At 46.6% G+C, this 11864-nt stretch overlaps 1 protein-coding gene across 1 annotated transcript in view; it reads left to right on the top strand.

Moving 5' to 3' along the window:
* Nucleotides 1-3158, top strand: part of CCDC50 (coiled-coil domain containing 50) — a gene marked incomplete at its 5' end in the record, with an annotated part of 15503 nt that extends 12345 nt beyond the window's left edge. The window contains 3 exons of the mRNA XM_015828448.1: nt 728-807; nt 2070-2170; nt 2942-3158. Of these exons, the coding sequence (XP_015683934.1) occupies nt 728-807; nt 2070-2170; nt 2942-2961 (201 nt within the window). The remainder of the gene's footprint in view (nt 1-727; nt 808-2069; nt 2171-2941) is intronic.
* Between the last annotated feature and the right edge of the window lie 8706 nt (nt 3159-11864).

Genomic DNA, 11864 nt, shown 5'->3' with positions numbered 1-11864 from the left:
GTCATGAAGGGGCCATAGTTCCCCCATGCTGGCTGAGGAATTCTGGGAGTTGAAGTCCACCAGTCATGAAGGGGCTATAGTTCCCCCATGCTGGCTGAGGAATTCTGGGAGTTGAAGTCCACCAGTCATGAAGGGGCCAAGGTTGCCTATCCCTGGCCTAGTCCATTGTTTCTCCACCTCAGCAACTTTAAGAGTGTAGACTCCAACTCCCAGAATTCCTCAGCCAGCTGTGCTGAGGGGAAAGGGAGAGGTTTCCAAGCTGGGCCATGCTGGCTCAGGAATTCTGGGAGTTGAAGTCCATGAGTCATAAAAGAGCCCAGGTTGCCTACCCCTGCACTAGACCCTCAATTCTTAAATATATGGTGGATTGTTTTTTATTTCCATAACTGATGTCAGGGAATAGAGACGGAGAAGCCGAAAGAGAAAATGTCCATCTCTAATTCAGATTTATTGAAAAGCTTGCAAGGACATTTTCTGCTGGGCTTTTAAGTTCTCACCCTCTTCACTTCCAATCACACTTATAAAACAAGAATAGGTTTATTTTCCCTCCTGTCAACCTCCCAGTGCTTCCCATTGAAGCCCAGTTCCACCTGGGTCCACACCTTTACTCTGAAATTGTCCTTTCCTTAATTTACGGGCTGCGTTCCCTGTCTTGCACACCGGTTGTGGCTTCACGGACGCACAACCTGAAGGTTGATCCTCGCTTAGCTTTTTCTTCTACGTACAGCAGGAGCCCCCCGAGTCGGTGTGCGGCCGGACAAGGGAAGGACATGACCCTCACCGAGGCAGGGGCGAGAAGCCCACACGGTAAAATGCTTTGGGGTCCGGGGCTCTGCGCATCGGGAGGGAAATGTGCATTTTGCGGAAGGATGTTTGGGGGTTAGAAATGGTAGAGAACATAAACCAGGTACTTATTATCGTATGTGGCAGGCATGTGTTAAAGCAGGGGTCTTCAAACTTGGCATTTTTATGACTGGTGGACTTCAACTCCCAGAATTCCTCAGCCAGGCACCTGGCTGAGGAATTCTGGGAGTTGAAGTCCAGAAGTCATGAAAGGGCCATAGATCCCCTATGCTGGCTGAGGAATTCTGGGAGTTGAAGTCTGCAAGTCATGAAGGGGCCATGGTTCCCCCATGCTGGCTCAGGAATTCTGGGAGTTGAAGTCCACCAGTCATGAAGGGGCCATAGTTCCCCTATGCTGGCTGAGGAATTCTGGGAGTTGAAGTCCACGAGTCATGAAGGGGCCATAGTTCCCCTATGCTGGCTGAGGAATTCTGGGAGTTGAAGTCCACGAGTCATGAAGGGGCCATGGTTCCCCCATGCTGGCTGAGGAATTCTGGGAGTTGAAGTCTGCAAGTCATGAAGGGGCCATGGTTCCCTCATGCTGGCTCAGGAATTCTGGGAGTTGAAGTCCGCCAGTCATGAAGGGGCCAAAGTTTCCCCATGCTGGCTCAGGAATTCTGGGAGTTGAAGTCCACGAGTCATGAAGGGGCCATAGTTCCCCCATGCTGACTGAGGAATTCTGGGAGTTGAAGTCTGCCAGTCATGAAGGGGCCATAGTTCCCCCACGCTGGCTCAGGAATTCTGGGAGTTGAAGTCCACGAGTCATAAAAGAGCCAAGGTTGCCTACCCCTGATATAGGTAGTCCTCGAATTACGACCACAATTGAGCACCAAAAATTATGTTGCTAAGTGAGACAATGGTTAAGTGAGCTTTGCCTCATTTTGCGACCTTCCCACAGTCGCTAAGCGAACTGCTGAAGTTCTTAAGTTAGCAACACGGTTGTTAAGTGACTTCCCCCCATTGACTTCGCTTGTCAGAAGACCCCCCCAGGACACGGCGACCGTCATAAATGTGAGTCAGTTGCCAAGCGGCCGAATTTAGATCACCTGGCCGTGGGGATGCTGCAAGGGTCCTAAGTGTGACAAACGGTCCTAAGTCGCTTTTTCAGGGCCGTTGCAACTTAAAACAGCCACTAAATGAACTGTTGTAAGTCGGGAACTACCTCAAAATCAACAACTTGTTGTCGACAACTGTGGTCCTGACCCCTTCTGCCTTCTCCCCGCCAGAGCCGGTCCACCGTCGACCAAGGACTTGGAGCCTCACACTGGCCTTACACATCAGCATAACGTGGCACATCCGATATCCAGACCAGAGTCAGCTCATAAAGGTGAGACGTGGCCTCTTGTTTTATAGGACAGATTATAGAATAAATTCAATCAGAATAGAGCTGGAAGGGACCTTGGAGGTCTTCTAGTCCAGCCCCCAGCTTGAGCAGGAAACCCTGTACTATCTCAGACTTACAGATATCGTCGCAGGATGGAAGCGGTTCCTAGTAAGGCCGCCTTTTGCAATTGACTGATGGCGAATTTGTCAATGCCGATGATGGTGTCCAAGGGGTGCTCCAGTTGTTTTGGGATTGCACCCAAGGGGCCTACGACTATTGGTACTACTACCCTTGCTTGCCTTTGCCACAGTCTTTCTATTTCTATTTGTAGGTCTTTGTATTTTGTTATCTTCTCCAGTTCTTTCTCATCTATCCTCGTCTTCTATTATTATTATTATTATTATTATTATTATTATTATTATTATTATTATTATTATTATTATTATTATTATTATTATTATTATTATTATTTCTATTCTATTCTATTCTGCATTCAATTCTATTCTATATTCTATATTCTATTCTATTCTATTCTATTCTATTCTATTCTGCATTCAATTCTATTCTATATTCTATATTCTATTCTATTCTATTCTATTCTGCATTCAATTCTATTCTATATTCTATTCTATTCTATTCTATTCTATTCTATTCTATTCTATTCTATTCTATTCTATTCTGAGGCACAGATAGGCAGTGCAGCAAAATTGCCAGCCTTAATTTGATTTTGCTCGGTTGATTTCATATTCCCTTTTTTTTCTTGTCTCTTCACAGGTCACCACTATAAGCAGTAGGAGAAAGCCACCCTCGACTTTTCTCTCCATAGATACTGACTTTCCAGTGTAGCCAGCTTTATTGCATTTCTTCCAAGAGAGTTCCTGACGTCCCGTCGTTCTCCAAGGAGGTCACTTCCTTCCCAGCAGGAAAACGTCCACGGACAGTTCCTCCTCCTTCAGCCTGTTGTAGGGCGATGTTCTCCTTGTCTCTGACTCTCTCTCTCTCTCTCTCTCTCTCTCTCTGTCAGGCTGGGCAGTTGAGTCTAGCCTTTGGGCAATTCTGCACCCCACCTGCACCCCGAGAATCTCTTCCGAGCTTCCAGACCTGGCTTTGTGTCCATAGCACAAGAGTAGGAAGGTGGTCAGGTGGACACCAGAGGAAGGCCCAGGGAAGGGTGGAATCAGAGAGCCCGGAGGTTGGTGATCCTCACCTCATGAAGACCCCATAGTAGAGATGTCCAGGTGGCTAGGATTAGGGTCCTGTAGTCAGAATGGGTCAGTGTGTCTCTGGAGTGGACCAATCTCAAACTTCTGGAGATGTTTCTCCAAGCATGTCCTTCACCTGGAATTCTGAGCACTATTGCTTCTCTTGAGAAAGGAAGACTTCCAGAAATGAAAGAGAGATGTCCATGTCCTGTTCTGGGAAGGAAAAATGGAATTTTTTTTTTCCCAGGAAACACTGGGAAAACATTTTAGGAGGGACCCAACAGGTTGCTGTTGTTTTTTTTAACATTTTAGCTTAGCCCTTTCTTTTTCCCCCAAACGTTTCCTGAAGGACAGGAACGACATGAGATGACTTCTTGAGGGTTTTTTTTAATATATATATATATTTCCATTGATTCATAAATACAAAGGTCAGAAACATAATTTGGGATAAATAACGATTACTCAGGTCTGTTTTATTTTATATTTTATTTTAAGCTTTAGTTTTTAACAGCCAGAGGAGGAGCACAGACGTTAGGCCCCATCTTCGAATGCTGCAGTTGAGGCCTTGAGGGCCCTCACCCAACTTCTTTCAACCCCCACCAGATGCTTCACCTGGTTCCCAACATTTTTTGTTGTTCAATTTGTAATAGTCTTGTACGGGTCTCGCAAAATACAGGGTGTCGTGTAGGGAGCACGCGTGCTGGATTCACACAGCACATTTAAGCCACAAGAGAAGACAAGCAAGATTAAAAAAAAACAAAACAATCCAGTTTAGCAAATTGGGTCAATGTGGATTTTTTTTTGACTGACTTGGTTAAAAGGGATGTGTGAAATTAGACCAGGGGGTCTTCAAACTTGGCCCTTTTATGACTTGTGGACTTCAACTCCCAGAATTCCTCAGCCAGGCACGCGTGCCTGGCTGAGGAATTCTGGGAGTTGAAGTCCACAAGTCATAAAAGGGCCAAGTTTGAAGACCCCCGATCTAGGCCATGGATGAGTATTGCCAGATCAGTCTGTCTCAGTCTCAACAACTTGAAGATGACTGGACTTCAGCTCCCAGAATCCCCCAACCAGCATTGCTGCCTGGGGAATTCTGGGAGTTGAAGTCCACCCATCTTCAAGCGGTTGAGATTGAGAATACACTGGCCTCAATTGACTTAGAACAGTGTTTCTCAACCTTGACAATTTTAAGGCATGTGGACTTCAACTCCCAGAATTCCACAGCCAGCAATGTTGGCTGTGGAATTCTGGGAGTTGAAGTCCACATGCCTTACAATTGTCAAGGTTGAGAAACACTGACTTAGAATAAATCTTAAGCTAGAGCGTGGGCCTCAAACTCCAGTACTTTTGAAATATTACAGCAAAACGAACCTTTTTTTAAAAAACCAAGTCATTATATTTCAGAAACCAGGAGAGAGAACGCTCATAATTATTTGATTTTTCAGAATTTGAAATGCATTTGGGTTTTTTTGGGTTTTTGTTTAAAAAAGCTGTTTTTGGAAATTGTGAAGCCTCCCTGAATATCACCTGCAGATTGAAAGTGCCTTGAAATCCTTTTCTCCCTCGGGAGCCCACCAGCTCTGTTGGACTTTGACCCACACCAGTCTTGTGTTGTTTGCGTTGTTGGGGGTGGCTTTTAATGGAACTGGCGCGTTTTATCGTCCCTCTCTTTGCTGCTGGGGAAAAAAAAAATTAAATTAAACTCTCCAGGCCAAATTGTTAAGAGCTGCCCCCCACCCGCCTTGCCTAGATTTCACCCCGCTCTTGAAATATTATGTTATTTTTTTCCCCCACATTCATTTTTAAAAAGCCTCGTCTTGTGATGCCGTCGGTAAGACGGCCAATGTATTTGCCTGGTTCTTGTGTTTTTTTGGTTTGATGCATCTGTCGTATCCACTGGTTTCCTTTTTGAATAGGGTTTTATTTCGATAACGATCTGTTTATCGGCCTCCGAGGGTCTTTTGTTCTTTCCGATGGGCAGGCTGAATGTTTTCATCCCTTCAAAAAGTATTTATGAAGGTTCAGAAGATAGAGAGGGTTTATGGGTCACACGGCGGAGGGACCGGTAGAAGTTCAGGAAGTGGAGAAGAAGTAAAAACTGCTAAATCATGTGTCCTGGTGGGGCTGGGAAAAACCGGTCAAGAGAAGACCGGCCGGCCCACAGCAGTCAGGATTTTAAATTTTAACACCTAGAAGAGGGAATATTTGTAGCTTCTTTTGTGCTGTTTCCTGTTGGCTCTTTGGCAGTTTCTTGATTGGGGTATTTATCAACCAGCCCAACAGGGAACAAAAAGAAGGGGGATGGACAAGATGACCTCCGGGTCCCTTCCAACATCATCATCATTATTATTATTTTTATTTATTTAATTATTATTATTTATTATGGATCATCGCACAGTCAGCCAGATGTTCAGACTGGATTTGGCGTTTTGTCTACCTATCGAGTCCTTACCAAGGACCTGGGATGATGATGATATTATTATTATTATTATTATTATTATTATTATTATTATTATTATTATTATTATTATTATTATTATTATTATTATTACTACTACTACTACTACTACTACTACTACTACTACTACTACTACTACTACTACTACTACTACTACTACCCACGCACTTCTCCACCAGCAATCCGCACCCAGATCAGCATAGAATTCAGGGGTCTTCAAACTTGGCCCTTTTATGACTTGTGGACTTCAACTCCCAAAATTCCTCAGCCAGACAGGCTGGCTGAGGAATTCTGGGAGTTGAAGTCCACAAGTCATGAAGGGGCCATAGTTCCCCCATGCTGGCTGAGGAATTCTGGGAGTTGAAGTCCACCAGTCATGAAGGGGCCATAGTTCCCCCACGCTGGCTGAGGAATTCTGGGAGTTGAAGTCCACCAGTCATGAAGGGGCTATAGTTCCCCCATGCTGGCTGAGGAATTCTGGGAGTTGAAGTCCACCAGTCATGAAGGGGCCATAGTTCCCCCATGCTGGCTGAAGAATTCTGGGAGTTGAAGTCCACCAGTCATGAAGGGGCCAAGTTTGAAGACCCCTGGCATAGATTAACTCCAAGGTTAACCTCAGACCAACAATCAAGTAAACAACACCCCAATCAAGAAACTGCCCATGAAGCCGACAGTAAACAGGTCAACCAAAGAATCTCTTTAAGACCAGCCCAATGAAATATTTGTAGAATATTTGGGACCTTCACCTTCATTCCTGTCAATAAAGGAGGGTTGAAATGAGGGGTCCTTTTGGCTTTCTGCTGGTAGTTTCCTTGCAGACCTTTCATGACCCAACTAGGGAACATCATCAGTGCTAGAAGGGTGTGGGGTTTGTGAGGGGGGGGGAGAAGGAAGAAGAGGGAGGAGGAGAAGGAAAATGGTGACAATGATTATAGGGTCCTTGGTACTCTCTGGGCCTGGTGGCTTTCTTGAGACATTTCATCACCCAACTAGATAACATCATCAGAGCTAGAAGGGTGTGGAGTTTGTGGGGAAAAGGAGAAGAGGAAGAGGAGGAGAATTGTGGGGTCCTTGGTCTTCTGAGCTGGGTGGTTTTCTTGCAGACGTTTCATCACCCAACTAGGGAACAACATCAGTGGTTGAAATGAATGGGATTTGCAGGGAGGAGGAGGAGGAGGAGGACTGTGGGGTCCTGGGTGGTCTCTGAAGTTGGTCATTTTCTTGCAGACGTTTCATGACCCAACTAGGGAACAACATCAGTGCTAGAAGGGAGATGGGTTTGCAGAGTGGAGGAAGGAGAAGAGGAGGAACCCTGTGAGGTCTGTGGTGTTCTCTGAAGTTGGTCGTTTTTTTGCAGACGTTTCATGAGCCAACTAGGGAACCTCATCAGGGAATAAGCAGGGATTAACAGCAGACAAACAAACAGAAAACAATCAAGGATATCAAGGGGGGGGGAAACACCCACCCACCCTAACATTGGCAGGCCAGGCCACTGGGCACAAACAGGAAGCGAGTCCTACTCAGTAGCACATTTTGCTTCTCGTTCAAGAAGCTTCTTTGGTTGTAACGTAGAACCGAAGAAGCTTCTTGGACGAGAAGCGAAATGTTTTCAAGGGGAAAAAACCAAAACAAGAAAAACTCCAGTTGCATTTTTTTGGAAAAGCATCTTTCGGCCAGGAAATTTTGAAGAGGGCTGGAAGAAATGGAGAGAGAACAGAAGGGGTGGGCGAGGGAGAAACACACTCATTTTGGAGAAGGCAAAAATACGGGCAAGAAACGCACTCGGATGTTTCTGCTTTCCAGGGACTCTGAAAAGTGGGTTTTTTGAGCCAGGTCCAAGCCGAGTTTCCAGGTCAGGCAAAGCGGTAGAGCAGGGGTAGTCAACCTTGGCTCTTTTATGACTCGTGGACTTCAACTCCCAGAATTCCTGAGCCAGCTAAGCTGGCTCAGGAATTCTGGGAGTTGAAGTCCACGAGTCATAAAAGAGCCAAGGTTGACTACCCCTGCAGTAGAGATTTTCACTCAGCCTAAAAAAACCTCTGGCTGCGTTGGCCGAGCCTCTTGGGGCTATCTTTTTTTCTTTCTTTTAAAAATCATTTCTGAAATTCAAAGTGCAATCAGGAAGCAGAAATAGCTTCTTTCCAACAGGCCCTTTGACCCCAAGAAAGAGAATTTCTCACCAGGAGGAGCCATTTGCTGAAACCGGCCCTGGTGACGGCTTTGAACCTGCCTGGACAGCTGGACTGATTGAAAGAGAGAGAGTGTGTGTGTTGTGTGTGTGTGTTTGCGTAGGAGCACACAATTGCCCTCTTGCGACTCTCGCGGCCATCAGTTCTGCCCTCCCCGCTTTTGTAATTTTCTGGTAGCATCTGCAGCTACTTTCTGCTGGGTCCGTCCATGAATTTGGCCCCCTAAATGTCCCCTTGGCAGAAGATGGCTTGGTAGAGGGACCTGCCATGGGGTGGATCTCTGTGGGACCCGCCTTGCCAAGGTGGAGAATGAAAGATTTCTTTTGACCCGAGTCCTCCAGCTCCTGATGGCTGGACCATTATTGTCCATGCTGGCTGAGGAATTCTGGGAGTTGAAGTCCACGAGTCATGAGGGGGCCGTAGTTCCCCCACGCTGGCTGAGGAATTCTGGGAGTTGAAGTCCACGAGTCATGAGGGGGCNTAGTTCCCCCACGCTGGCTGAGGAATTCTGGGAGTTGAAGTCCGCGAGTCATGAGGGGGCCGTAGTTCCCTCATGCTGGCTCAGGAATTCTGGGAGTTGAACTCCACGAGTCATGAAGGGGTCGTAGTTCCCCCACGCTGGCTCAGGAATTCTGGGAGTTGAAGTCCGTGAGTCATGAAGGGGCAATAGTTCCCCCACGCTGGCTGAGGAATTCTGGGAGTTGAAGTCCACGAGTCATGAGGGGGCCGTAGTTCCCCCAGGCTGGCTGAGGAATTCTGGGAGTTGAAGTCCACGAGTCATGAGGGGGCCGTAGTTCCCCCACGCTGGCTGAGGAATTCTGGGAGTTGAAGTCCACGAGTCATGAGGGGGCCGTAGTTCTCCCATGTTGGCTGAGGAATTCTGGGAGTTGGAGTCCACAAGTCATAAGGGGGCCATAGTTCCCCCATGCTGGCTTAGGAATTCTGGGAGTTGAAGTCCAGAAGTCATGAAGGGGCCATAGTTCACTTAGCTGAGGCAAGACCATCGTGCTGAAGCTACATACTGATCCTGTTCTTTGAAGGAATCCAGTTCCTATGTCCATATAATACATTAAATCATAATAAGTAGACTGAATTCACACAACCAGTTAAGTCTTTCCCCCCAAAGAAGGCACACATAACGTCGTTTGAATGCAGCTGCTGCTTCTCAGTTGACTTAGGTTCTGTGGACACACCTCACATGGACCTAGTGTACTTGACATCTTCACAGATGATCTAGAATAGATGAGGGAATAAAAGGGGAACACATCAAATTTGCAGACGACATCAAGCTGGCAGGAATAGCCAACGCTCCAGAAGTTACAGGCTTAAGATACAGAAGGATCTGGACAGACTTGAACACTGGGTGCTATCTAACAAAATGAAATTCAACTGTGAAAAAAGTAAGGTTCTACGTTTAGGCAAGAAAAACCAAATGCACAGGTGTAGTTTAGGAGGTACCTTGCTCAATAGTAGCAACTGTGAGAGGGATCTCAGAGTCCTAGTGGACCATAAATTAAATATAAGCCAGCTGTGAGCTGCAGCTGCCAAAAAAGTCAACAGAATCCTAGGCTGCATTGACAGGGAGAGAATCAAGTTCACACGAAGTGTTGATACCGCTTTACAAAGCCTTGGTAAGGCCACACTTGGAATACGGCATCCAGTTTTGGTCACCACGATGTAAAAAAGATGTTGAAACTCTGGAAAGAGTGCAGAGAAGAGCAACAAAGATGATTAGAATGTAGAATATAGAATGTAGAATAGGATATAGAAGGGAAGAGAATGCAGAATTATAGAATAGAATAGAATAGAATAGAATAGAATAGAATAGAATAGAATAGAATAGAATAGAATAGAATAGAATAGAAGCTGGAAGGGACCTTGGAGGTTTTCTAGTCCAGCCCCCTGCTCAAGCAGGAGGACCTAGACCATCTCAGACAGAAGGCTAAAACATAATTAAATGGTTGCAGAAACTGGGTATGTTTAGTCTAAGAAAAGGATTGGGGGTGGGCATGATAACTGTCTTCCAGTACTTGAGGGGCTGTCACAGAGAAGAGGGGGGGTGGGCTTGTTTGCCAAAGCACCTGAGGACAGGAGAAGAAGCAACAGGTGGAAGCTCATCAGGGGGAGACCCAACCTACAAAGAAGGAGAAATTTCCTGACAGTGAGAACAATGAATCAATGGAACAGCTTGCCTCCAAAAGTTGCGGGTGCTCCATCGCTGGAGCTTTTCAAGAAAAGATTGGGCAATCATTTGTCTGGAAAGGAACAAGGGCTCCTGCCTTGAGCAAGGGGTTGGACTAGAGGACCTCAAAGGTCCCTTCCTGTTCTAGGATTCTATCCGGAGTTGCAAGGTATTACAAGAGCCACTTCATTTGAACAAGTCCAGACCCGTTTTTTGTTTTTTTTTTAAGAAGCATCCTGAGAACGGATAGGAACGTGGCAGCTCCTGTGACCAGAACAAAAACAGGTACCCATTCCATATATATATATCCAATTAATAATTAACATTTTCACATGCTGGCAAAGGTTCAGTTCAGTGGACCCCGATAGGCTACCCAAAGTAGGTTTAGTCTACAGGTAAATGTGACTCAGCCAACGTCAAAAATCTTTCACATAATTTTGGCTTTTCCTTCCAGTATTTAACCTCAACAGCCTCCCAGGCAAGGGAGTTTTGTAAACAGAAAATCCTAGGTATCAGTAGCCAAAGTGACCTGGCTAAGAACAAAACGAGTTTCCAAATGGAAAAATATCTCTCCATGAGTTTGATGCAATCCTTAAGGGCGGGAAGTGCTACATTTATAGCTTAGAGCAGGGCTTTTCAACCTTTTCACCCATTGTGCCACTTTTAGGATATGGCAACGTCCGAGGACCACCAGTCGCCTAGCAAGGTGTCAAAAACTTGATGCCCCCCCCAAAAAGGAAAAAGTGATAAAAGTACAGGTAGTCCTCAACTTACAACAGTTCGCTCAGTGACTGTTCGAAGTTACAATGGCACTGAAAAAAGTGCCCCCCAAGCCACAGCCGAGCAAGACACCTGCCTGCCCACCCCATGGCGCTCTTCCTCCTGTCCGAAGTTTTCATTGTTGTGAGCATTTCTGTTGAGGATTGGCAGCGGGGGTGGGGTGGGGGGTGTTTGGTTTTTATTCCCCCCCCCCTCTGCTGGGTGGTTGCAGCAGGTTTTGGTCACTTCCCATGATCCTGGGACACTGTGACCGTCATAAATATGAATCAGTTGCCAAGCATCTGAATGTAAATCACAAGACCCTGGAGATGCTGCAACATTCCGGCTGATCGGCGCTTCTTCTGGGCTCAGCAGAAGCACCAGGATCAGCGCCGAGCTCCAGCTGGATCCTGGCGCTGATCCTGGCGCTTCCGCTGAGCCCTGACAGCCCTGCAGCTCCAGCCATCTCACTCAGGCTTGTGCGGTGCTGCCACCGGTTCAGCTCATTCCCCTCCCCCGCTACCACTTTTCTAGGATGGTCACGTTCCACCTGCCAGGTGCCCATGGACCACAGGGGGTACCCCTACCACTGGTTGAAAAGCCTTGGCTTAGAGTCCTTGACCAAAAGGCCCGTCCTATCAAACAGACTGAGGGATCCTTTAGAGGAGATTGATCTGCCTGAATGTCGGCGGGCGAAACGTCAGCGGTGGGCGAAACGTCAGCGGTGGCTCGGGAGTTCTTGGCCTCCATGACGACCATGGACTTGACCCAATTAGTTCATGCACCCACTCACACGGGAGGACATACACTGGATCTAATTTTTGTCTCTGGCCAGTGGCAGAATGATCTGGAAATGGGGGAGATAATCATAGAGCCTTTGTCATGGTCAGATCATGCACTCCTTAGG

The sequence above is a fragment of the Protobothrops mucrosquamatus genome, unplaced genomic scaffold (genome assembly GCF_001527695.2).
Source record: "Protobothrops mucrosquamatus isolate PMUCROS unplaced genomic scaffold, P.Mucros_1.0 scaffold4514, whole genome shotgun sequence".
In the NCBI taxonomy this organism is placed as follows: domain Eukaryota; kingdom Metazoa; phylum Chordata; class Lepidosauria; order Squamata; family Viperidae; genus Protobothrops; species Protobothrops mucrosquamatus.
Note: the sequence above shows the minus strand (reverse complement) of the source record. Positions and strands in the feature narration are given on the sequence as shown.